At 52.8% G+C, this 27,262-nt stretch overlaps 2 protein-coding genes across 3 annotated transcripts in view; one reads left to right on the forward strand and one right to left on the reverse strand.

The window, feature by feature from the left end:
* The window catches only part of LOC119971586 (CD59 glycoprotein-like), an 85,888-nt gene extending 70,526 nt beyond the window's left edge, over positions 1-15,362 (forward strand). For both annotated transcript variants that reach the window (XM_038807356.1, XM_038807355.1), the window contains exons 3-4: positions 3,042-3,146; positions 14,455-15,362. In XM_038807356.1, the coding sequence (XP_038663284.1) occupies positions 3,042-3,146; positions 14,455-14,669 (320 nt within the window). In that variant the 3' untranslated portion in view covers positions 14,670-15,362. The remainder of the gene's footprint in view (positions 1-3,041; positions 3,147-14,454) is intronic.
* Positions 15,363-21,526: 6,164 nt separating this feature from the next.
* nup160 (nucleoporin 160) overlaps positions 21,527-27,262 on the reverse strand; it is a 123,027-nt gene continuing 117,291 nt past the window's right edge. The window contains exons 32-36 of the mRNA XM_038807352.1: positions 25,696-25,797; positions 23,612-23,753; positions 22,910-23,035; positions 22,333-22,431; positions 21,527-22,039 (exon numbers count right to left, since the gene is read on the reverse strand). Coding sequence (XP_038663280.1) covers positions 21,923-22,039; positions 22,333-22,431; positions 22,910-23,035; positions 23,612-23,753; positions 25,696-25,797 — 586 coding nt within the window. The 3' untranslated portion in view covers positions 21,527-21,922. The remainder of the gene's footprint in view (positions 22,040-22,332; positions 22,432-22,909; positions 23,036-23,611; positions 23,754-25,695; positions 25,798-27,262) is intronic.

The raw sequence follows: 27,262 nt of genomic DNA on the forward strand, positions 1-27,262 counted from the left end.
GGAGTTCTAAGAGGGGGTGCATAGGTCGGGGCCCAGGAATCCGTTTTCCCGCGACATAGCCGAGGATGGCTAGCCTGGTCGTGCGGAAAACGCATTTCTCCATGTTGTAAGTGAGATTGAGTTTCTGGGCCGTCTGGAGAAACCGATGGAGGTTGGCATCGTGGTCCTGCTGGTCATAGCCGCAGATGGTGACGTTATCCAAGTACGGAAACGTGGCCCGCAGCCCGTACTGGTCCACCATTCGGTCCATTGCTCGTTGGAACACCGAGACCCCGTTCGTGATGCCAAAGGGAACCCGGGGGAAATGGAAGAGGCGGCCATCGGCCTCAAACGCCGTGTAGTGGCGGCCCTCCGGGCGGATTGGGAGCTGGTGGTGTGCAGACTTCAGATCCACCGTGGAGAAAATACGATACTGGGCGATCTGATTCACCATGTCTGCAATCCTGGGGAGGGGGTACGCATCGAGTAGCGTAAACCGATTAATGGTCTGACTATAGTCCACGACCATGTGGAATTTTTCCCCGGTCTTGACGACCACCACCTGAACTCTTCAGGGGCTGTTACTGGCCTCTATTATCCCCTCATGTAGGAGCCTCCAGACCTCGGTTCTGATAAACACCCTGTCCTGCAGGCTGTACCGCCTGCTGCGAGTGGCTGCGGGTTTACAGTCCGGAGTGAGATTGGCAAAGAGTGCAGGGGGTGGGAGATTCGCAGTGTGGCTAGGCTGCAGATGGTGAGTGGGGGTAGGGGTCCGCCGAAGCTGAGGGTGAGACTTTTGAGGTTACACTGGAAGTCGAGTCCCAGTAAGAGTGGGGCGCAGAGTTCGGGCAGGACGTATAGTTGAAAATTAGAGTAGCTAGCGCCTTGGATCGTTAGGGTTGTGACGGTGCTCCCTTCGAGGTGAACAGAGTGGGAGCCCGAAGCGAGGGAGATAGTTTGCCGTGTAGGAAAAACAGGGAGCGAACAGCGACTTACCAGATCTGGGTGTACGAAGCTCTCAGTGCTCCCGGAGTCGAAGAGGCACGGTGTACTGTACCCGTTGATTTTAACGGTCGTCATGGAGTTGTGGAGGTGTTTCGGACGCGACTGGTCCAACGTGACCGTGCTGAATTTTTGGTAGTCGGCAGCTCGATCAGCTGTGCTGGAGTGGCCCCGTGATGAATGTCCACTGAGGTTGCAGTCTTCGATCTGGGTTGCTGAGTTTGGAGGGGATGGAGCCCAAGATGGTCGCCCGTGGATCGCACGTGGTGGGCGGCGAGGAAGATGGCATCCAAGATGGCGGCGCCCATGAGTCGCACGTGGTCAGCCGCGTGGTGGGGGTTTGCCAAGATGGCAGCCCCCATGGGTCGCACATGGTGGGTGGGGACGGAGTCGGAGTACAGGCCGCGGCGTTACGGGGCCTGTGGGCCTGCAAATTCAGGGAGCGAGTGCTCTGGGTTGTGGGAGGGTTTGAGGCTGGAGCTTTCTTCGCCAGACATACTCTGGCATAGTGTCCTTTGCGACCGCAGCTGCCGCAGGTCGCGTTGCGGGCCGGGCAGTGCTGCCGCGGGTGCTGGGGCTGGCCACAAAAGTGGCAGGCTGGAGTAGCATAGTGGCTGGGTGGCCGCGCAGCACAGGCCTGTGGTAGTCGCTGGTCGGGGGCCCATGATGGGGTCGCGGAGTCTGGGGGAACAAGTTTTGGGCTCCCTTCTCAAGCAACCGCTGGCGCACGTAATTGGATCTGAGGCCTGCAACAAATACATCGTGGACAGCGAGTTCCCTATGTTCTGCATCATTTACAGCTTGGTAATTACAGTCCCGGGATAAGGTTTTTAAGTCTCTTGGGAATTCTTCTAGCGATTCTGTGGGGCGCTGGCGGCGAGTAGTAAAAACGTGGCGCGCGTAGACCTCATTGACGGGCCTCACGTACATTCTGTCGAGTAGGGCCAGGGCCTCTGTATATGAGCCGGTACAATTAAGTTGAATAGATATACGATGGCTCACCCTTGCGTGCAGTAGGCTGACTCTCTGCTCCTCTGTAGTTTCTGTAGTGCTTGCTTCAGCCAGGTAGGCCTTAAAACATCGGAGCCAGTGTGAAAAGATTTTTTTCACCTCTGCATTCTGTGGGTCGAGTTCCAGTCGATCAGGTTTGAGGGCTGATTCCATGGTCATTCCTTACTGTTTCATAAGACGATTAAATTATTGAGACCATCAATTCACGCGACACGTGGTTAGAAGTGAACAGTGGTTTTAATCATCTTACAACAGAGCCTGCCTGTGACTAGATGAACTCTAGATGAACTGGCAGGCAGGCTCACAACAGCAACCTTTATACTTCTGGTTAGGGGAAGGAGCCATGGGCAGAGCCAAGGGTGGAGCCCAGTACAAGCTCCTCATCTCCCCCTATGGGTAGAGCCGCGCAACTACACATGATCTAGTACAAGGTACAGGCTCAACACATGTACAATACAGTGTGGATTATTATTGTTTATAATTCACCACACCCGTTAACACACACATAGTGAATCTGTTGCAGTGTAGGTCAGTCCCGTTCATGCAGTGAATCTGTTGCAGTGTGGGTCAGTCCCATTCACACAGTGAATCTGTTGCTGTGTGGGACAGTCCCATTCACACAGTGAATCTGTTGCTGTGTGGGACAGTCCCATTCACACAGTGAATCTGCTGCAGTGTGGGTCAGTCCCGTTCACACAGTGAATCTGCTGCAGTGTGGGTCAGTCCCGTTCACACACACACTGAATCTGCTGCAGTGTGGGTCAGTCCCATTCACACAGTGAATCTGCTGCAGTGTGGGTCAGTCCCATTCACACAGTGAAGCTGTTGCAGTGTGGGCCAGTCCCGTTCACACAGTGAATCTGTTGCAGTGTGGGTCAGTCCCATTCACACAGTGAAGCTGTTGCTGTGTGGGTCAGTCCCGTTAACACACACAGTGAATCTGTTGCAGTGTGGGTCAGTCCCGTTCACACTGAATCTGTATTCTGGTTTTGTCCTGTTGAGCTGACACTCTGAGCTGATGTTAACTGATTCTCTCTCACCCCTCCCAGGTTCTGCTCTTTCCTGCTTTCAGTGCAATACTGCCAATGATGCGACGTGCGCTCGGACAGGCTGTTCAGTTGATCATGATGTCTGCATCAATGTTACCATAGCAGGTGTGTATTTCTGGGTTTTATCTTGTTTGTTGTTTGATGTTCTCTGCCTTGTGCTTGATTAAACATTTTGCTGAGGTCATAGAAAGCACTGGAATTAGTATTTTTTAAATCTTCAAATGGGATTAATTCATTAAGTTCGAGCAGATAGGTCCTGCCACTCTTGAAATCAGTCTGCTTAATGTTTCACAAGGTATCATGTATTGTTTCATAGCAAAGCTACAGGTTTTGTGTTCAGAATGTGGGGACTCTGGAATCCATGGCCTGTAATAACAAAGCTCAGGCCCAGTATCCTGATCTTGATTCTCCTTTTGGCATCATTAATTTTCCACAGGAGAATAACAGCTTTGCGCTCAAAAACCCAGCCCGTTACGTCGACCCACTCTTTCCTGAATTCTCCCATTTCCGGCCGCTATGCCCAGCCCTCCCCCAATTCCATTCGCTGTGCCCAAACCGCTCCCCGATTCCGGTCGCTGTGCCCAAACCGCCGCCGATTCCAGTTGCTGTGCCCAGGCCTCTTCGATTCCAGTTGCTGTGCCCAGCCCTCCCCCAATTCCATTCGCTGTGCCCAAACCGCTCCCCGATTCCAGTCGCTGTGCCCAGCCCTCTTCGATTACAATTGCTGTGCCCAGCCCACTCGCCGATTCTAGTTGCTGTGCCCAAACCGCCGCCGATTCCGGTCGCTGTGCCCAGCCCACTCCCCGATTCCAGTCGCTGTGCCCAAACCTCCCCGATTCCAGTTGCTGTGCCCAACCCTCCCTGATTCCAGTCGCTGTGCCCAACCCTCACCGATTCCAGTCGCTGTGCCCAACCCTCCCTGATTCCGGTCGCTGTGCCCAACCCTCCCCGATTCCAGTCGCTGTGCCCAAACCTCCCCGATTCCAGTTGCTGTGCCCAAACCTCACCGATTCCAGTCGCTGTGCCCAAACCTCACCAATTCCAGTCGCTGTGCCCAAACCTCCCCGATTCCAGTTGCTGTGCCCAAACCTCACCGATTCCAGTCGCTGTGCCCAAACCTCACCAATTCCAGTCGCTGTGCCCAAACCTCACCGATTCCAGGCGCAGTGCCCAAACCTCCCCGATTCCAGGCGCAGTGCCCAGCCCTCTCCCCGATTCCAGTCGCTGTGCCCGGCCCCCTCCCGGTTCCAGTCGCTGTGCCCAAACCTTCCTCCGATTCCAGTCGCTGTGCCCAACCCTCGCCGATTCCAGTCGCTGTGCACAGCCCACTCCCCAATTCCAGTCGCTGTGCACAGCCCACTCCCCGATTCCAGTCGCTGTACCCAGCCCACACCCCGATTCCAGTCGCTGTGCCCAACCCACACCCTGTTTCCGGTCGCTGTGCCCAACCTTCCCCTGATTCCAGTCACTGCCCAAACCTCCCCGATTCCAATTGTTGTGCCCAACCCTTCCCCCGATTCCGGTCGTTGTGCCCAACCCACACCGTTTCCCGTCGCTGTGTGCAAACCTCCCTGATTCCAGTCGCTGTGCCCAACCCTCCCCGATTCCAGTCGCTGTGCCCAAACCTCCCCGATTCCAGTCGCTGTGCCCAAACCTCACCGATTCCAGTCGCTGTGCCCAAACCTCCCCCACACAGTGCCCAGCCCCCTCCCGATTCCAGTCGCTGTGCCCAAACCTTCCTCCGATTCCAGTCGCTGTGCCCAACCCTCGCCGATTCGAGTTGCTGTTCCCAGCCCTCTTCGATTCCATTTGCTGTGCCCAGCCTACGCCCCGATTCCAGTCGCTGTGCCCAGCTCTCTTCGATTCCAGTCGCTGTGCCCTTGCCCAGCCCCCCGAATGCAGTCGCTGTGCCCAGCCCTCGATTCGAGTCGCTGTACCCAGCCCTCCCCCGATTCCAGTCGCTGTGCCCAAACCTTCCTCCGATTCCAGTTGCTGTGCCCAACCTTCCCCGATTCCAGTCGCTGCACCCAACCCACACCCCGATTCCAGTCGCTGTGCCCATACCTCCCCGATTCCAGTCGTTGTGCCCAAATCTCCCCAAACCGTCTCCAATTTTAGTTGCTGTGCGCAAACCTCCCCGATTCCGGTCGCTGTGCCCAACCCTCCCCGATTCCGGTCGCTGTGCCCAACCCTCCTTGATTCCGGTCGCTGTTCCCATCCCTCCCCGATTCCAATCGTTCTGTCCAACCCTTCCCACGATTCCAGTCGCTGTACCCAGCCCACACCCTGTTTCCAGTCGCTGTGCCCAACCCTCCTTGATTCTGGTCGCTGTGCCCAGACCACCCTCATGATTCTGGTCGCTGTGCCCAACCCAGCCCCCTAGTCCAGTCGCTGTGCCCAAACCACCTGATTCCAGTTGCTTTGCCTGGCCCTCCCCCGAAACCAGTCGCTGTTCCCAGCCCACTCTCCAATTCCAGTCACGGTGCCCAGCTGTACCCCGATTCCGGTCGCTGTGCCCAAACCTCCCCGATTCCGGTCGCTGTGTGCAACCCTCCCTGATTCCGGTCGCTGTGCCCAACCCTCCCCGATTCCGGTCGCTGTGCCCAAACCTCCCCGATTCTGGTCGCTGTGCCCAAACCTCCCCGATTCCGGGCTGTGCCCAAACCTCTCCGATTCCGGTCGCTGTGCCCAAACCTCTCCGATTCCAGTCGCTGTGCCCAGCCCTCTTCGATTCCAGTCGCTGTGCCAAAACCTCCCCGATTCCGGTCGCTGTGCCCAACCCTCTTCGATTCCAGTCGCTGTGGCCTTGCCCAGCCCCCCGAATCCAGTCGCTGTGCCCAGCTCACTCCCCAATTCCAGTCGCTGTGCCCAGCCCTCCCTGATTCCAGTCGCTGTACCCAGCCCACACCCCGATTCCAGTCGCTGTGCCCAACCCTCCTTGATTCCGGTCGCTGTGCCCAGCCCACCCCCATGATTCTGGTCGCTGTGCCCAACCCAGCCCCCTAGTCCAGTCGCTGTGCCCAAACCTCCTGAATCCAGTTGCTTTGCCTGGCCCTCCCCCGAAACCAGTCGCTGTTCCCAGCCCACTCTCCAATTCCAGTCATGGTGCCCAGCCGAACCCCGATTCCAGTCGCTGTGCCCAACCCTCCCTGTTTCCGGTCGCTGTGCCCAAACCTCCCCGATTCTGGTCGCTGTGCCCAAACCTCCCCGATTCCAGTCGCTGTGCCCAAACCTCCCCGATTCCAGTTGCTGTGCCCTTGCCCAGACCCCCGAATCCAGTCGCTGTGCCCAGCTCACTCCCCAATTCTAGTGGCTGTGCCCAGCCCTCCTTGATTCCAGTCGCTGTACCCAGCCCACACCCCGATTCCAGTCGCTGAACCCAGCCTACACCCCGATTCCAGTCACTGTGCCCAACCCTCCCCCGATTCCAATCATTCTGCCCAACCCTTCCCACGATTCCAGACGCTGTGCCCAACCTACACCCTGTTTCCGGTCGCTGTGTGCAAACCTCCCTGATTCCAGTCGCTGTGCCCAAACCTGATTCCAGTCGCTGTGCCCAAACCTGATTCCAGTCGCTGTGCCGAAACCTCCCCCGAATCCAGTCGCTGTGCCCAAATTTCTCCGATTCCAGTCGCTATGCCCAAACCTCCCCGATTCCGGTCGCTGTGCCCAAACCTCTCCGATTCCAGTCACTGTGCCCAACCCTCCCCGATTCCGGTCGCTGTGCCCAAACCTCTCCGATTCCAGTTGCTGTGCCCAAACCTCCCCGATTCCAGTTGCTGTGCCCAGCCCTCTTCGATTCCAGTCGCTGTGGCCTTGCCCAGCCCCCCGAATCCAGTCGCTGTGCCCAGCTCACTCCCCAATCCTAGTTGCTGTGCCCAGCCCTCCTCGATTCCAGTCGCTATACCCAGCCCACACCCCAATTCCAGTCGCTGTACCCAGCCTACACCCCAATTCCAGTCACTGTGCCCAACCCTCCCCCGATTCCAATCGTTCTGCCCAACCCTTCCCACGATTCCAGTCGCTGTGCCCAACCCTCCCCGATTCCAATCGTTCTGCCCAACCCTTCCCACGATTCCAGTCGCTGTGCCCAACCTACACCCTGTTTCCAGTCGCTGTTCCCAGCCCACTCTCCAATTCCAGTCATGGTGCCCAGCTGTACCCCGATTCCAGTCGCTGTGCCCAAACCTGTTTCCGGTCGCTGTGCCCAAATCTCCCCGATTCTGGTCGCTGTGCCCAAACCTCCCCGATTCCAGTCGCTGTGCCCAAACCTCCCCGATTCCAGTTGCTGTGCCCTTGCCCAGACCCCCGAATCCAGTCGCTGTGCCCAGCTCACTCCCCAATTCTAGTGGCTGTGCCCAGCCCTCCTTGATTCCAGTCGCTGTACCCAGCCCACACCCCGATTCCAGTCGCTGAACCCAGCCTACACCCCGATTCCAGTCACTGTGCCCAACCCTCCCCCGATTCCAATCATTCTGCCCAACCCTTCCCACGATTCCAGACGCTGTGCCCAACCTACACCCTGTTTCCGGTCGCTGTGTGCAAACCTCCCTGATTCCAGTCGCTGTGCCCAAACCTGATTCCAGTCGCTGTGCCCAAACCTGATTCCAGTCGCTGTGCCCAAACCTGATTCCAGTCGCTGTGCCGAAACCTCCCCCGAATCCAGTCGCTGTGCCCAAATTTCTCCGATTCCAGTCGCTATGCCCAAACCTCCCCGATTCCGGTCGCTGTGCCCAAACCTACCCGATTCCGGTCGCTGTGCCCAACCCTCCCCGATTCCGGTCGCTGTGCCCAAACCTCTCCGATTCCAGTCACTGTGCCCAACCCTCCCCGATTCCGGTCGCTGTGCCCAAACCTCTCCGATTCCAGTCACTGTGCCCAACCCTCCCCGATTCCGGTCGCTGTGCCCAAACCTCTCCGATTCCAGTCACTGTGCCCAACCCTCCCCGATTCCAGTCGCTGTGCCCAAACCTCTCCGATTCCAGTTGCTGTGCCCAAACCTCCCCGATTCCAGTTGCTGTGCCCAGCCCTCTTCGATTCCAGTCGCTGTGGCCTTGCCCAGCCCCCCGAATCCAGTCGCTGTGCCCAGCTCACTCCCCAATCCTAGTTGCTGTGCCCAGCCCTCCTCGATTCCAGTCGCTATACCCAGCCCACACCCCAATTCCAGTCGCTGTACCCAGCCTACACCCCAATTCCAGTCACTGTGCCCAACCCTCCCCCGATTCCAATCGTTCTGCCCAACCCTTCCCACGATTCCAGTCGCTGTGCCCAACCCTCCCCGATTCCAATCGTTCTGCCCAACCCTTCCCACGATTCCAGTCGCTGTGCCCAACCTACACCCTGTTTCCAGTCGCTGTGTGCAAACCTCCCTGATTCCAGTCACTGTACCCAGCCCACACCCCGATTCCAGTTACCGTGCCCAACCCTCCTTGATTCCGGTCGCTGTGCCCAGCCCACCCCCATGATTCTGGTCGCTGTGCCCAATCCAGCACCCTAGTCCAGTCGCTGTGCCCAAACCTCCTGAATCCAGTTGCTTTGCCTGGCTCTCCCCCGAAGCCAGTCGCTGTTCCCAGCCCACTCTCCAATTCCAGTCACGGTGCCCTGCCGAACCCTATTTCCAGACGCTGTGCCCAACCCACCCTGTTTCCGGTCGCTGTGCCCAAACCTCCCCGATTCTGGTCGCTGTGCCCAACCCTCCCCGATTCCGGTCGCTGTGCCCAACCCAGCACCCTAGTCCAGTCGCTGTGCCCAAACCTCCCCGATTCCAGTCGCTGTGCCCAAACCTCCCCGATTCCGGGCTGTGCCCAAACCTCTCCGATTCCAGTCGCTGTGCCCAAACCTCCCCAATTCCAGTCGCTGTGCCCAAACCTCTCCGATTCCAGTCGCTGTGCCCAAACCTCCCCAATTCCAGTCGCTGTGCCCAAACCTCTCCGATTCCAGTCGCTGTGCCCAAACCTCCCCGATTCCAGTTGCTGTGACTAGCCCTCTTCGATTCCAGTCGCTGTGGCCTTGCCCAGCCCCCCTAATCCAGTCGCTGTGCCCAGCTCACTCCCCAATCCTAGTTGCTGTGCCCAGCCCTCCTCGATTCCAGTCGCTATACCCAGCCCACACCCCAATTCCAGTCACTGTGCCCAACCCTCCCCCGATTCCAATCGTTCTGCCCAACCCTTCCCACGATTCCAGTCGCTGTGCCCAACCTACACCCTGTTTCCGGTCGCTGTGTGCAAACCTCCCTGATTCCGGTCACTGTGCCCGACCCTCCTCGATTCCAGTCGCTGTACCCAGCCCAACCCCGATTCCAATCGCTGTGCCCAAACCTGATTGCAGTCGCTGGGCCCAAACCTCCCCTGATTCCAGTCGCTGTACCCAAACCTGATTGCAGTCGCTGGGCCCAAACCTTCCCCGATTCCAGTCGCTGTACCCAGCCCACACCCCGATTCCAGTCGCTGTGCCCAACCCACCCTGATTCCGGTCGCTGTGCCCAACCCTCCCCGATTCCAGTCGCAGTGCCCAACCCACCCTGTTTCCGGTCGCTGTGTGCAAACCTCCCTGATTCCAGTCGCTGTGCCCAACCCTCCCCGATTCCAATCGTTCTGCCCAACCCTTCCCACGATTCCAGTCGCTGTGCCCAACCTACACCCTGTTTCCAGTCGCTGTGTGCAAACCTCCCTGATTCCAGTCGCTGTACCCAGCCCACACCCCGATTCCAGTTACTGTGCCCAACCCTCCTTGATTCCGGTCGCTGTGCCCAGCCCACCCCCATGATTCTGGTCGCTGTGCCCAACCCAGCCCCCTAGTCCAGTCGCTGTACCCAAACCTCCTGAATCCAGTTGCTTTGCCTGGCTCTCCCCCGAAGCCAGTCGCTGTTCCCAGCCCACTCTCCAATTCCAGTCACGGTGCCCAGCCGAACCCTGATTCCAGTCGCTGTGCCCAACCCACCCTGTTTCCGGTCGCTGTGTGCAAACCTCCCTGATTCCAGTCGCTGTGCCCAAACCTCCCCGATTCCAGTCGCTGTGCCCAAACCTCCCCGATTCCGGTCGCTGTGCCCAAACCTCCCCGATTCCAGTCGCTGTGCCCAAACCTCCCCGATTCCAGTCGCTGTGCCCAAACCTCCCCGATTCCAGTCGCTGTGCCCAAACCTCCCCAATTCCAGTCGCTGTGCCCAAACCTCCCCGATTCCAGTCGCTGTGCCCAGCCGAATCCCGATTCCGGTCGCTGTGCCCAAACCTCCCCGATTCCGGTCGCTGTGCCCAAACCTCCCCGATTCCAGTCGCTGTGCCCAGCCGAATCCCGATTCCAGTCGCTGCGCTCAAACCTGATTCCAGTCGCTCTGCCCAACCCTCCCCGATTCCAGTCGCTGTGCCCAAACCTCTCCAATTCCAGTTGCTGTGCCCAAACCTCCCCGCTTCCAATCGTTCTGCCCAACCCTTCCCACAATTCCAGTCGCTGTGCCCAACCTACACCCTGTTTCCGGTCGCTGTGCCCAGCCCACACCCCAATTCCAGTCACTGTGCCCAACCCTCCTTGATTCCAGTCACTGTACCCAGCCCACACCCTGATTCCAGTCACTGTACCCAGCCCACACCCCAATTCCAGTCACTGTGCCCAACCCTCCTTGATTCCAGTCGCTGTGCCCAGCCCACCCCCATGATTCTGGTCGCTGTGCCCAACCCAGCCCCCTTGTCCAGACGCTGTGCCCAAACCTCCTGAATCCAGTTGCTTTGCCTGGCTCTCCCCCGAAGCCAGTCGCTGTTCCAGCCCACTCTCCAATTCCAGTCATGGTGCCCAGCTGTACCCCGATTCCAGTCGCTGTGCCCAAACCTGATTCCAGTCGCTGTGCTCAAACCTGATTCCAGTCGCTGTGCGCAACCCGCCCCGATTCCGGTCGCTGTGCGCAACCCGCCCCGATTCCGGTCGCTGTGCCCAAACCTCCCCGATTCTGGTCGCTGTGCCCAAACCTCCCCGATTCCGGTCGCTGTGCCCAACCCTCCCCGATTCCGGTCGCTGTGCCCAAACCTCCCCGATTCCGGTCGCTGTGCCCAAACCTCCCCGATTCCGGTCGCTGTGCCCAAACCTCCCCGATTCCAGTCGCTGTGCCTAAACCTCCCCGATTCCAGTTGCTGTGCCCAGCCCTCCTCGATTCCAGTCACTGTACCCAGCCCACACCCCGATTCCAGTCGCTGTACCCAGCCCACACCCCGATTCCAGTCGCTGTACCCAGCCTACACCCCGATTCCAGTCACTGTGCCCAACCCACCCCCAATTCCAATCGTTCTGCCCAACCCTTCCCACGATTCCAGTCGCTGTGCCCAACCTACACCCTGTTTCCGGTCGCTGTGTGCAAACCTCCCTGATTCCGGTCACTGTGCCCGACCCTCCTCGATTCCAGTCACTGTACCCAGCCCACACCCCGATTCCAGTCACTGTGCCCAGCCCTCCCGATTCCAGTCGCTGTGCCCAAACCTTCCCAATTCCGGTCGCTGCGCCCAAACCTCTCTCCGATTCCAGTCGCTGCGCCCAAACCTCTCCGATTCCGGTCGCTGTGCCCAACTCTCCCCGAATCCGGTCGCTGTGCCCAGCCCACCCCCATGATTCTGGTCGCTGTGCCCAACCCAGCCCCCTAGTCCAGTCGCTGTGCCCAACTCTTCCCCGAATCGTCGCTATACCCAGACCTCACCCGCCATTCCAGTCGCTGTTCCCAAACCTGATTCCAGTTGCTTTGCCTGGCTCTCCCCCGAAACCAGTCGCTGATTCCCAGCCCACTCTCGAATTCCAGTCACGGTGCCCAGCCCAACCCAGTCGCTGTGCTCAAGCCCTTGCCCAGCCCCCCTGAATCCAGTCGCTGTGCCCAGCTCACTCCCCAATTCCAGTTGCTGTGCCCAGCCCACACCCCGATTCCAGTCGCTGTGCCCAGCTCACTCCCCAGTTCTAGTTGCTGTGCCCAACCCTCCCCAATTCCAGTCCCTGTGCCCAGCCCTCCTCGATTCCAGTCGCTGTACCCAGCCCACACCCCGATTCCAGTCGCTGTGCCCTTGCCCAGCCCCCCGAATCCAGTCGCTGTGCCCAGCTCACTCCCCAATTCTAGTTGCTGTGCCCAACCCTCCTCGATTCCAGTCGCTGTACCCAGCCCACACCCCGATTCCAGTCGCTGTGCCCTTGCCCAGCCCCCCGAATCCAGTCGCTGTGCCCAGCTCACTCCCCAATTCTAGTTGCTGTGCCCAACCCTCCTCGATTCCAGTCGCTGTGCCCAGTCCTCTTCGATTCCGGTCACTGTGCCCAAACCTCCCCGATTCCGGTCACTGTGCCCAAACCTCCCCGATTCTGGTCACTGTGCCCAAACCTCCCCGATTCTGGTCACTGTGCCCAAACCTTTCCCAATTCTAGGTGCTGTACAAAACATCTCGATCTAGTCGCTGTGCCCAAACCTCCCCGATTCCAGTAGCTGTGCCCAGCCCTCTTCAATTCCAGTCGCTGTGCCCTTGCCCAGCCCCCCGAATCCAGTCGCTGTGCCCTTGCCCAGCCCCCCGAATCCAGTCGCTGTGCCCTTGCCCAGCCCCCCGAATCCAGTCGCTGTGCCCAGCCCACACCCTGATTCCAATCGCTGTGCCCAACCCTCCCCGATTCCAGTCGCTGTGCCCAACCCTCCCCTGATTCCAGTCATGTGCCCAACCCTCCCCGATTCCCATTGCTGTACCCAACCCTCCCCGATTCCGGTCGCTGTGCCCAACCCACCCTGTTTCCGGTGTCTGTGTGCAAACCCCTGATTCCAGTCGCTGTGCCCAACCCACCCTGATTCCGGTCGCTGTGCCCAACCCTCCACGATTCCGGTCGCTGTGCCCAACCCACCCTGTTTCCGGTGTCTGTGTGCAAACCCCCGATTCCAGTCGCTGTGCCCAACCCTCCCCCGATTCCAGTCGCTATGCCTAACCCACCCTGTTTCCAATCGTTGTGTGCAAACCTCCTTGATTCCAGTCGCTGTGCCCAACCCTCCCCTGATTCGACTCACTGTGCCCAAACCTCCACGATCCGTCGCTGTGCCCAACCCACCCTGTTTCCGGTCGCTGTGCCCAACCCACCCTGTTTGCGGTTGCTGTGTGCAAACCTTCCTGATTCCAGTCACTGTGCCCAACCGTCCCCGATTCCAATCGTTCTGCCCAACCCTTCCCCCGATTCCAGTCGCTGTGCCCAACCTACACCCTGTTTCCGGTCGCTGTGCCCAACCCTCCCTGATTCCGGTCGCTGTGCCCAACCCTCCCCCGATTCCAGTCGCTGTGCCCAACCCTCCCCCGATTCCAATCGCTGTGCCCAACCCTCCCCCGATTCCAGTCAATTTGCCCAACCCACACCGTTTCGGTCGCTGTGCCCAAACCTCTCCGATTCCGGTCGCTGTGCCCAAACCTCCCCGATTCCGGTCGCTGTGCCCAACCCTCCTTCATTCCGGTCGCTGTGCCCAAACCTCCCCGATTCCGGTCGCTGTGCCCAGTCCACTCCGATTCCAGTTACTGTGCCCAACCCTCCTTGATTCCGGTCGCTGTGCCCAGCCCACCACCATGATTCTGGTCGCTGTGCCCAACCCAGCCCCCTATTCCAGTCGCTGTGCCCAACCCTTCCCTGATTCGTCGCTATACCCAGACCTCACCTGCCATTCCAGTCGCTGTGCCCAAACCGCCTGATTCCAGTTGCTTTGCCTGGCTCTCCCCCGAAACCAGTCGCTGATCCCAGCCCACTCTCCAATTCCAGTCACGGTGCCCAGCCCACTCCCCGATTCCAGACGCTGTGCCCAAACCGCCTGATTCCAGTTGCTTTGCCTGGCTCTCCCCCGAAACCAGTCGCTGATCCCAGCCCACTCTCCAATTCCAGTCACGGTGCCCAGCCCACTCCCCGATTCCAGTCGCTGTGCCCAAACCTCCCCCGATTCCAGTTGCTATGTCCAGCTCTCTCCCCGATTCCTGTCGCGGGTGCCCAACCCACACCCCAGTTCCAGTCGATGTGACCAAACATCCCGATTCCAGTCGCTGTGCCCAAACCTCCCCCGGTTCCTGTTGCTGTGCCCAACTCACCCCCCTATTCCAATCACTGTGCCCAACCCTCCCCCAATTTGTCCTTACCCACCATTCCAGTCGCTGTGCCCAGCCCACTCCCACGATTCCGGTAGCTGTGCCCAGCCCATCCCCCCCCCCCCCATTCCAGTCGCTGTGCCCACCCCTCTGCCTATTCCGACCCCCACCATTCTAGTCGCTCTGACCACACCCCCAACCACCCCGATTCCCAGCTCCTGTGTTTTCTTCCCCGCCCTTGTGTCGCATACTTCTATGAGACCATTTCTTCGAATTCAACCTATATCCCTCATCCATGCCCGTTTGTTCACTGATCCGCTGAGGAATTTGCTACTGTATTTCCAATTTTCTTTCAGCAACCGGAGAGGTGATGCGCCGCTGCTGGTTGGATCAGCGCTGTGAGAGCACGGATGTGCAGGCAGAGTTCGGTAAGGGCAAGGACATCAGCTTCATCTGCTGTAACTGGGACTTGTGCAACTCCAGGACCAGTAGGACCATCAGAACCGATGTAAACCTCTTTTTACTGGGCTTCTTGGCTGCTTCTGCTGGTCTGCACCTTATCTGGTTCTGAAACCGGACATGGTGTGACCTCCAGGCAAGCAAATAAACATTCCTTACAAAGCATTGTTCCTGAAGGCCAACGGCATAGTCTTGTAGTGAGTGTCTTCGGTGCACTAGGTTGTATCTGCTCAACTTTCCCATAATGTTTATGAAACTATCATTATGTAACAGGCAAATCCCCTTCTCATTCTCTACTATCTGATAAGCTAACCTGCAAAGTGGAGTTCCCTGTACCTCTTCAGGATGAGATTGCTGAAGATATGTGCTTGCCCTCAGGACACCACCACACTCTGCTTCCCTGCAGTGTGAATCAGCCACTTCCAGCTCCAAAAACTGCATTGATGTTTGAAATTTTCTTTCAGAATTAAACCTGACCTGTTGCTGTTGCCAATCTTAGTGACTGCTGTAACATGGCATCCATGTAGCCCTGGGGACAGACTTGTGGCAGTGGGTCAATGTCTAACATTCATTTGATCTCACCCTCTGCACTAAGCAGATCGCTGTTAGGTAATAACTAGAGCAGACTAGATTATCCTGTCTGAGCGAATAAATCTCATTTTAATCCTGCCTACAATAAGTGTAACGAGAGCTCGTACCTGACCAGTATTACTGGAATGAATTTGTTATGTATAGTGAATGAAGCAGCTTGCCGATGCTTCTGTACTTATTTTGATGGTTCAATAAAAGCTTTTTTAATGGAGGACTCCATATTTGTGTGTGATGTTACAGAAATGATCTACTATGAGCAGGGTGTGATTCAGTGACTTCATGTCCAGCAGAGAGGACTGCTAGCTCCCATACCTCCATGACATAAACTGTAAAGGGAGTTGGCAGAGGAGCCAGAGGTATTGACACAATAGGAGCAGCCAACTATTCTCCTTGGCTAAGTGCACAGATAAACAACATCAACATATTTATTTAGCGTCTTTTAACATATTAACTTGGGCTCTTTTATGAGGATCGTTATAGAAATGATGGACAGTCTGCAAAAGGATCCAGCAGAGGGCAGTAGAGCAGAGCTGCTGATTGGCAGTTGCAGGGAAAATTTGCATCAGTGCATTGCTATCACTGCATCCATAAAGTGTACCTGAGCAAGACACCCTCTGTGATCAAGTGAAGGCAGGCATCCAGCAGAATCAACTGCTGTTGATTGGCAGTTGCGGGGAAAATTTGCATTAGTGCATTGCGGTCACTGCATTCATAGATTGTAGTGTCCCCCACCCTTCCACCTCCTCTAACCTAAGGGGCTAAGTGAATATCAGGTAAGCTCTTTCTTTTATCCGCAAGTTATAGCTTCAGATTTTCGGCGGGAGCAGTAACCTGGGGTCTGTCGGGAAGGTAAGTTTACCTCTTTTAAAAACTTTCCTTGAAGAGTGACATCACAGCAAAGCAGTGACCTGATTGGCTGGTAAGGAATGTGCTCCAATTAGCAGTAGCTGGGAGAAATCTAACTCTTCATGTGTTGGTAAGTAAGATTATTATTCCTTTCACGTATTCATTATTTGGTAGTATATTTGTAATCGGTTAAGGTAAAGTATAAAAATGGCAGGAGATCCCAGACCCGTATTATGCTCCTCGTGCTCAATGTGGGAGTTCAGGGACGCGGCCGATGCCCGACTCCTTCATGTGCGGGAAGTTTGTCCAGCTGCAGCTCCTGTTAGACTGCATGACGGCTTTGGAGCATCTGCGATGCTGAGGAGGTCGTGGATAGCACGTTCAGTGAGTTGGTCACACCGCAGATTAGGATTAATGAGGGAGACAGGGAATGGGTGACCGGAAGGCAGTGCAGGTGTCCCCTGTGGTCATCTCCCTCCAAAACAGGTATACCGTTTTGGATACTGTTGGGGGTGATGACTCACCAGGGGAAGGCAGTAGTAGCCAGGCTCATGGCACCATGGCTGGCTCTTCTGCACCGAAGGGCTGGAAAAAGACTGGCAGGGCTATAGTCATAGGGGATTCAATCGTAAGGGGAGTAGACAGGCATTTCTGTGGTCGAAAACGAGACTCACGAATGGTACGTTGCCTCCCAGGTGCACGGGTCAGGGATGTCTCAGATCGGCTGCAGGACATTCTGAAGGGGGAGGGTGAACAGCCAGTTGTTGTGCATATAGGCACCCACGATATAGGTAAAAAACCAGGATGAGGTCCTGCAATCAGAATTTAGGGAGTTAGGCGATAAGTTTAAAAAGTTAGACCTACAAGGTAGTAATCTCAGGATTGCTACCAGTGCCACGAGAGTCAGATTAGAAATTCAAGAATAGTCAGAATGAATACGTGGCTTGAGTGATGGGGCAGGAAGGAGGGGTTCAGATATTTGGGACATTGGAACCGGTTCTGGGGGCGGTGGGACCATTACAAATCGGATGGTCTACACCTGGGCAAGACTGAAACCAATGTCCTAGGGGGTGCTTTTGCTAACATTGTTGGGGAGGTTTTAAACTTAAGTAGCAGGGGGCTGGGAACCAGATTAGGCAGTTAGAGGTCAGTAACGAGGCAGCAACTAAAGCCAGTAAGGTACTAGATAATAAACTCAATGTGACTAAGGGGAAGAGATGATGAACGCAAAGGGACAGGTGGTCTGAGGTGCAGATGAACTTAGGGCTTGGATTAGTACCTGGGAATGTGATGATATTGGTATTACTGAGACTTGGTTGAGGGAAGGGCAAGACTGGCAACTAAATATCCCAGGGCAAAGATGCTTCAGGAGGGATAGAGAGGGAGGTTAAAGGGGTGGAGGAGTTGCATTACTGGTCAGAGATGATATCACAGCTGTGATTAAGGAGGGCACGATGGAGGATTCGAGCACTGAAGCAATATGGGTAGAGTTAAGAAATAGGAAGGGTGCAGTAACAATGTTGGGACTTTACTTCACGCTCGCTTTTGGGAGGCCTATAGTAGAGGTACAAATATGTAGACAGATTATAGAAAAATGTAGGAGCAATAGGGTGGTCGTGATGGGAGATTTTAACTTCCCCAACATTGAATGGGACTCGTGTAGCGTTGGAGGCATAGATGGAGCAGAATTTGTAAGGCGCATCCAGGAGAGTTTTTTTTAAGAGCAGTATGTAAATAGTCCAACTCAGGAAGGGGCCATACTGGGCCTGGTATTGGGGAATGATCCCAGACAGGTGGTTGAAGTTTCAGTCAGTGATTACTTTGGGAATAGCGATCACAATTCCGTAAGTTTTAGAATACTCATGGACAAAGACGAGTGTGGTCCTAAAGGAAGGGTACTAAATTGGGGAAAGGCCAAGTATAACAAAATTCGGCAGGAGCTAGGGAATGTGGATTGGGAGCAGCTGTTTAAGGGTAAATCCACATTTGAAATGTGGGAGTCTTTTAAGGAAAGGTTGATTAGAGTGCAGGACAGACATGTCCCAGTGAAAATGAGGGATAGAAATGGCAAGATTAGGGAACCATGGATGACAGGTGGAATTGTGAGACTAGCTAAGATGAAAAAGGAAGCATACATGAGATCTAGGCGACTTAAAACTGATGAAGCTTTGGAGGAATATTGGGAAAGTAGGACAAATCTCAAACGTGTATGAAAGAGGGCTGAAAGGGGTCATGAAATATCTTTGGCTAACAGGGTTAAGGAAAATCCCAAAGCCTTTTATTCGTATATAAGGAGCAAGACGGTAACTAGAGAAAGGATTGGCCCACTCAAAGACAAAAGAGGGAATTTATGCGTGGAGTCAGGAAATGGGTGAGATTCTTAATGAGTACTTTGCATCGGTATTCACCAAGAAGAGGGACATGACGGATGTTGAGGCTAGGGATGGATGTTTAAATACGCTAGGTCAAGTCGGCATAAGGAGGAAGTTTTGGGTATTCTAAAAGGCATTAAGGTGCACAAGTCCTCAGGTCTGGATGGGATCTATCCCAGGTTACTGAGGGAAGTGAGGGTTGAAATAGCTGGGGCCTTAACAGATATCTTTGCAGCATCCTTGAGCATGGGTGAGGTCCCGGAGGACTGGAGAATTGCTAATGTTGTCCCTTTGTTTCAGAAGGGGAGCAGGGAATTATAAACCTGTAAGCTTGACGTCAGTGGTAGGCAAACTTGGAGAAGATACTGAGGTATAGGATCTATTCACATTTGGAAGAAAATACTTATCAGTGATAGGCAGCATGGTTTTGTGCAGGGAAGGTCATGTCTTACAAACCTAATAGAATTCGTGGAGGAAATGACAAAGTTAATTGATGAGGGAAGAGCTGTAGATGTCATATACATGGCGTTTGATAAAGTTTCCCATGGCAGGTTGATGGAAAAAGTGAAGTTGTATGGGGTTCAGGGTGAACTGGCTGGGCAACAGGAGACAGAGTAGTGGTGGAAGGGAGTGTCTCAAAATGGAAAACGGTGACTAGCGGTGTTCCACAGGGATCCATGCTCGGACCACTGTTGTTTGTGATATATATAGGTGGTCTGATTAGCAAGTTTGAAGATGATGCAAAGACTGGTGGAGTTGCAGATAGTAAGGAGGACTGTCAGAGAATACAGCAAAATATAGTTTGGAGATTTGGGCAGAGAAATGGCAGATGGGGTTCAATCCAGGCAAATGCGAGGTGATACATTTTGGAAGATTTAATTCAAGAGCGGACTATACAGTCAATGGAAGAGTCCTGGGGAAAATTGATGTACAGAGAGATCTGGTAGTTCAGGTCCATTGTACCCTGAAGGTGGAAACGCAGGTCAATAGAGTGGTCAAAAAGGCATACAGCACGCTTGCCTTCATCGGACAGGGTATTGAGTACAAGAGTCAGCAGGTCATGTTACAGTTTGTATAGGACTTTGGTTAAGCCACATTTGGAATACTGCGTGCGGATGCTTTAGAGAGGGTGCAGAGGAGGTTCACCAGGATGTTGCCTGGTATGGAGGGTGCTAGCTATGAAGAAAGGTTGAGTAGATTAGGATTGTTTTCGTTGGAAAGACGGAGGTTGAGGGGAGACCTGATTGAGGTCTACACATGGTGGGTAGCTTTTTCCAAGAGTGGGGGTGTCAATTACAAGGTGAGATTTGCGTGGAAAGTTTTTTTACGCAGAGGGTGGTTGGTGCCTGGAACGCTTTGCCAGCGGAGGTGGTAGAGGCGGGCCCGATAGCATCATTTAAGATGCATCTGGACAGATATATGAACGGGCGGGAAAAAGAGGGAAGTAGATCCTTGGAAAATAGGCGACAGGTTTAGATAAAGGATCTGGATCGGCGCAGGCTTGAAGGGCCTGCTCCTGTGCTGTAATTTTCTTCCTTCTTTGGATAAAGATATAACTTGGGAGGAAGAATAGAAAATTTAAATGTGGGGAGCTTACAGAACGCTACTGTCCAGTGTTCTGTGTTCATGTACATTATTGTATATCTCTGCTGTACTGAGAGTTTGAGTTGGAGGATTTCCAGTTGACTGATTCATTAGTATTTCCAGGGACAGTACAGCTACGTGGTTTGTGTTGAAGTAATGTAACAGCAGAGGAGCTGAATGTTTATGCATTAAGAGCAGTTTGTGAAGCATCAATACAGAAAGCTGAGAGACTCTCCCTTCACCCTTTCTCTGACACAGAGCAGGGCTGAGCTCAGTCAGCTCCTCAGCAGTTGCAAACCGCTTTTCATTTCATTGGAGTGGGTACTACACCACAGTAAAACACAGCTAGTCATTTACTGTGTCTTCAAACTGTCAGCACCAGAACCCCGATGAGATATTTCAGCCTCCCTAACAGGGACAGTGAATATTCTTTTCTGTTCTTTATATAACTTCAATATGCTTGGAGACAAACTTAATGGCAGGAACACCAAGTGCGGCTTCAGGTTTTTGAGCTCTTCTTGATAACATACATACTTGTTAGCATACAACCAGATTGGTTTTAACCCTGAAAACTGAGGTGATGAGGGCAGCACAGTGGCTAGCACTACTACATACAGCACCGAGGACCAGGCTCGATCCTGGCCCCGGGGTCACTGTCCTTGTGGCGTTTGCACATTCTCCCCGTGTCTGAGAGAGTTTCACCCCCACAACCCAAAGATGCGCAGGGTAGGCAAATTGTCCATGCTAAATTGCCCCTTAATTGGAAAAAAAATAATTAGGTACTCTAAAAACAAAAGAACCAGGGGCATGCACTTGTAGTAAGGGGCAGGAGATTGAAAAGGGATTTTAGGAAGAACTTGGAACACAGTGTGAAAGGCTGGTAGAGGTGGGAACACTCAGAACATTTAAAACACCATAGCGTACAAGGCTTATAGACCAAATGCTGCAAAATGGGATTAGGAGAGATGAAGGTGCTTAATAGCCAATGTAGACATGATGGGCTGAAGGACCTCTTTTTATGCTATAAGGGTCTGGATTGGACTAAGTAGATAAGACCAGCACATCCTTCCTTAGATACGGGGTCAAAAGCTGCTCACAATACACCAAATGGAGTGTGACTAGAGTTTTTATCCAGCCTTCGAAGTACATCCCTGGGCTTGTATTCTAGCTGTCTCAACATGAATGCTAACATTGCATTTACTTCCTAGCTGCCGACTCAGTCTCAGTTCCTTTGGGCGATTTCCTAACAAAGGGTCAAGTACCAAAGACACAAACTTAAGGTGGCAAAAGAACTGCTGGTGATATGAAGAATGATTATTTTATGCAGCAAGTGGTTGTGGTGATGGACGGCAAAGGGTCAGCCTGAGTACTATCTATACCTATTGTCCCAGGGTGGTTTCAACAGGGTTGCTGTGGTGAAAATCTCCAGTTAGCTTCTTTTGAGTTCAATGACGGAACACATTGACAGAAAAGCGGTGGGTGGGGTGGGCAGGGCACCAATGTAACTATCAATTAGCCTCTTTTCTCACTTTCCAACAACAATGAATAATGCTCCAATGAGAAATTGGGAGATAAATTAACACAATTATAATTCCTTTATTTTATTAAACCTGATTGGAAAAAAAATTCCAATAAATAAAAGCCTCAAAAAGGCAAATCTTTAGCATTCATATACAGTAAAAAAAAAAGTCTCCTGGAACCACAGCCCTGCTCTAGTACCCTGCCTGATCAGGAGATTCCCATTCCCACTTTTAGAAGCAGTGGAAACTGGACTGGCTGAGCAAGCAGAACTTGATCCAGAAGTTGGACATTATAAAAAACATGTGTATGAAGTGGATACGAGGAGTATCCTTGCTTTGATTAAGAGTCTGTACAGGCACTCGAGGACACGTAGGAAAGGCAGCGAGGTTCACTCACACATTGGCATCGTAAGAAATCATTATCCCATGGCACCCAGCCCTGGAGACAGCTCTCATAGATTAGCCCCATCTTCAAACTGCTGCTGCCTCCTGTAGCTGGTCATGTCCGAAGTTGTTTGATCCACCTGCTGGTGATAATCTGCCAGTCTTCTCCGGAGTCTGTCACATAACTGAGGAAATAACAGTAAGTCTATTATATACCAGAGTGCTTTCACATGAGATACGTTATCAATGAGTCTAGGGATTTATGCAAGGAAGAGGCTGTAGCATTTTGTTTCAATTAGTTCTAATCGGGAAGGAGGGGCGAGCAGCACATTGAAGTGATTGCCTGTTACAAAAGTTGGAAGAGAACAGAACCTGTCTGCATTGGCACACTGGGAGGTTTGCTGGTCATCAATAAAGGCGGTGTTCTCCAAATGAAAGGTCAATTATTATGACTGCTGGGCATCCTGGTTACACTCACCCTCACGTTATTCATGTTGCTCTCCCCAAGTGCCTGCAGTAACTGGTCGATGGCTGTGTAAGGAAGCCAAACCGGTGGAGCTGTGGCTGACAGCGACCTCTGAAACAAACATTTTAGGACATTAAAGTTGGTTCCCAACTCCTGCGCAGCGTCACATAATGATAGGTCCCAGTGGAACATTGACTTTGGAAGAACATGGAGAGATTTCTCACAGTAACTCGCTAGTACTGATGCAGGGTGGGGGAAGAGAACAGAGAGAGAATGGTCATAATGCCCAGTTAGTGCGCGGTGGGGGTCAGAAGCTGCTGAATGCCTGATGGAACATCGGACTAAAATTTTCAAATGCCAATTTACTAAACACTTGACAAGGAGAATTCAAGCAAATGAGATGGGGATGGGATTAAAGTCAACAAGAGGCATGATGGCCTGAAATGTCATGTCCAAAGGTTGCAATGGGTTTGCCTCTAGAATATACAATCCCAGGATTCTATCTAAGCATATCCTTACAATACTGTGTTCACACTCGACCCCCGAGGATGAACTCACTGTCAAATACCGTATCTATGTCCAATCTTACCTCAATGCCAAAATATTGATGTCCTTTTCCCATTAACGCATCAATGTACTCTAGCACAAGGTCCACTGCTTCCTCCAGAAGGTCATAGTTCAGGTACAGCCTCAGGAGTCCTGCCACGTCCACTTTCTGTTAAGGGATAAAACGGATCAGTCTGCAGCTGCTCTTGCCTCCCGAGTATTCTAACAATTTCCAACAACACTGCTAGAGAAACAGCGCATCTCTCTGACCCAGGGCTGGTGCGGTGCGAGCCTCTTCATGCTGTCCTACTGCAGGTAGGATGTTAGATCACTCAGTCTAGCACTCCCCTCCACCCCCACAACACACATCCAGTCCTTACCTGGTGGTATATCACCACTTTCTGCCAAGTGCATAATGATATCAGAACCATGTTCACCCATGTGATTCTCATGTTCAGGAACCTGGCTACCAAAACTGATGGATTCCCTCAGTAAATCCCAGCTTTCTCTGCCACAAGTAATCCCACACATCAATGCTCATAATCCCCTAACAGATACAGCAGGGAGGGCAGAGAGTTTCATCAGCTGTATAAGAAAATATTTTAACCTCTTACACCTCACCAACTTGACAGCTTCAACACGATGACCAGGGTTATAATATTCACACCCTCCCTCACCAGAGAGAATGATTTGCATTTCTACCATTTGGATCTTTCAGAAAGTGGAAAAAAAAAGTCACCCTTGCCTTATAGCTGTTAATAAGCCAGTTAGGAAGTGGCACTCCATGTGACAGTAGTTTATTAATGACACAGCGATGGTACTGGGAACTTTGAGACTGGTAGCGATCAAGGTAGGAAGACAGCAACCTCCAGGCTTCATCTGTGGCACTAAACACGGATAGAACAGACAGAGAATTTAGTGAGAGATTCTCCTTTACACCAGGGCTAAAAGCTAGTTGGAACCCTTGAGCTAGGTGAAGAATTAGCCATAAATAAGAACAGGAGGGTGGCACAGTGGTTAGCACTGGTGCTTCACGGCACTGACAACCTGGGTTTGATCCCAGCCCCGGGTCACTATCCATGTGGAGTTTGCACATTCCCCCCGTGTCAGCGTGGGTCTCACCCCCACAACCCAAAGATGCGCAGGGTAGGCAAATTGCCCGTTAATTGGAAAAAAAAAAGACTTGGGTACTTCAAATTAAAAAACAGAAAATGCCGGATAAACTAAGCATGTCTGGCAGCATCTGTAGAGAGAGAAACAGAGTTAATGTTTTGAGTCTAATAAAACGTTTCTTCAGAGCAATTAGCCAGTTTTATAACAGCATTCCTGAGCAGCCCAACTCCAGTGTTACAGGACTGGACTGACATTCACAGATTAAACATGAGGCTCTACATAATTCAGGTGGTTGAAGATCCTACAGAACTATAAAAGAGCAGATAATTCTCCTGGAGACTTGGGAAGGGGACAACTTTCCCTCACCTCACGATGTTGGTGATGCCTATTTAACAGCCACAGTGACACATGCATTACAGTCGAGACACCATTAACAATCAGGTTGAACTGGCTGACTGGGCGGAGCCTCCTTGGACTACCACTTTATTAGCTACCAACTAATAAAGGCTCAGGAAAGCGGATTACTACTGGAGCCTGAAAGTACACCCCTCCCTGCACAGCCAAGATGATATCGGTATGAAGATGCAAGCACAGGACATAGCAGGCGCTCTGTAACTTCCTGGTTAAGTATTCATCTCCAAATGATGGGAGGCCAAAAAAGGAGGGGCGTCATCCTTTACAGAAAAGCTGAAATATCAGCTCACCAAGAGAGATTTGACAAAGACAGTGACACACAAAAAGAGATTTCCAGGATATAGGTGTAATAGTCTTTAACCTGCCCATTAGAAATTCCTCATCTATCGCAAATATCTAAGTGCTCGGTCAGAACTAGTCACTGCAGCAAGTTGTCGGAGTGTCTGGCATTGAGGAGATTGCCACAATGGCCAGTATCTAATGTATATTCTTAACCAAGGGTTGGAAACTGTTTGAGCTCCTACTGATTGGGGTTTCATCAATCAATCAGCAGGTAGACAAGGAGCACTTTGGGAAGATGTGGTTTAATGTGAATCATAAAACTGTGAATTTAAATGGCAAGTGAACACAAATCAAAGCAACTTCACCTTTCATGATGACTCAAGCATACAGTGCCCTCGAGAAATCTCCTGTGCAATTCACAGCCTCACTTTTGGCATTTCCTGGCTACTAAATTCAAAAGCTTAAAAAATATATATATTTAGAGTGCCCAATTCTTTTTTCCCCAAGTAAGGAGCGATTTATCGTGGCCAATCCACCTGACCTGCACATATCAGCGTTGTGAGGGTGAAATCCATGCAGACACAGGGAGAATGTGCAAACTCCACACAGACAGTGACCCGGGGCCAGGATCGGACTCGGGTCCTCAGCGCTGGAACTAAATTCAAAACCTGCCCCAAACCAGATTGCAGCTCGATCCCACAGTAGAATTATCCTCACTAGGAAATATATTCCTATTCTGATAGGCCAGTGATGGGTTTGTGATATACTTCATGTAACTTCAGCCTGCGCATATTGCTTTATTGAGTGCAGTGACACCTTGTGAGATGTATACAATCAATTAGGACACAACTAACACAGCAGCCACCATTACGCTAAATAGATTCACAGGGTGTGCACTAAACACAAATCCCAGCCCCACTGGACCTCCCCTCCACCCCGTGACTACCCCCTCCGTCTTGCGGGACTTGCCTCCGGCCTCTTTCCCCAACTCCGAGACGCCTTCACTATCAGGAGCAGTACCTGGATTCCTTTGTTGCAACGATTGAAGGTATCTGATTGGTTTTCAACCAGTCCCAGGCAGCAGACTGCGCCGCCTCACCCATGAATTGTAGTTTAATGCACCTGAAACAGAAGGAGGTACATTTGTTTTTTTTAGGTTTTGGAATTTTTATATTTTATATCCAATTTATAAATTACAAAACCACGCCAAAAAACCAACACGCATATTCTTAAGCACGTATCTTCACTATAAATGTGGCCATAACACCCCTTTAGTTGGCATACTTATTTTACAATCACCAATATGGGCAAAACACAGATGTACAAGCATTTATATAGTTTGGCTTGGACGTTAGCTTGCTCTCAGGCTGGTCCCTTACGGAATTGTCCCTCCCGTTCTTTTTGCGTTGCCATGCATCCCCTCCCCCCTTCGTTCCTTTTCCTCTATGTCCTGTGGCTCGCCAGTGTCTCTCTCCCCGACCTCCGCGCTCTACTGGTTGCTGGCTACGAACAAGTTGGTGAACAGCTTCCCATGGAAGCCTTCTTCCTTCCCACGGGTGGCAAATTTTATTTTTGCCAGCCTGAGAAATTCTACCAGATCGCACAGCGAGTCCGCAAACCTTGGGTAGTGCTGCCGATTTAAAGGCTAGGGCGTCGGCCCCATGAAGAGTTCTGGCTGATCTGTTACCCCGAAGACCACCACATTTGGGCATGGCAACACCCTCACTCCCATAACCCTGGACATTGAAAGAAGGTCGTCCAGTACCCGACAAGTCTGGAGCACCCCAGTGGGTGTGGTTGGCCATGCCTCCCTGGCACCATTCGCATTTTACTTTACATTGCTCAACAATTGCAGTCCGTGCTAGATTACATCATATGGTTCAACAATTACAGAATACTGCAGAAAGAGATGAAAACCAAGATTCTAATAGGTCTATCACTCTGAGGAGACAATCAATCCTTATATAAACTGGGGGGGGGGGGGGGGGGGGCAGGGTATTAAAAGACCTGTTCCTGGGGGGACTTTCTGCGAGGTTTGAAGAGTTGGGGGAGAAATATGGACTGGGGTAAGCTAGGAACGAGGTTCAGAGCTTCCCGATAGCGCCAGCCCAGTCATTGTTGGACGTGGTATTGATGGCATGGGGAAGGAGGTGGTGTCAGCGATCTACGGGAGGATTTTGGGGGAAGATGGGGTGTCCATGGAGGGGATCAAAGCCAAGTGGGAGGAAGATTTAGGGGAGCTTAGGGAAGACTATTTGTGATGTGAGGTAGATGTCGGAGGGTGAAAGCCGTAACCTTGTGTGCGAGATTGGGGCTGATACAGCTAAAGGTTGTGTATAGGGCACACCTCACTAGGGCGAAGTTGAGCCGACTCTTTGAGGGAGTGGAGGACATGTGAGAGTGATGTGGGAGGAGCCCCACAAACCCTGTACATATGTTTTGGTCCTGTCCGAAGCTGGAGGGGTATTGGAGGGAGGTTTTCAGTGTCAACTTGGAGGTAGTCCACGTGAATCTGGAACCAGGGCCCCATGAAGTCATTTTCAGGGCGTCGGACCGGCCAGGGCTGCAGGCGAGTGCGGGGCAGATG

The sequence above is a fragment of the Scyliorhinus canicula genome, chromosome 9 (genome assembly GCF_902713615.1).
Source record: "Scyliorhinus canicula chromosome 9, sScyCan1.1, whole genome shotgun sequence".
Classification (NCBI taxonomy): Eukaryota; Metazoa; Chordata; class Chondrichthyes; order Carcharhiniformes; family Scyliorhinidae; genus Scyliorhinus; species Scyliorhinus canicula.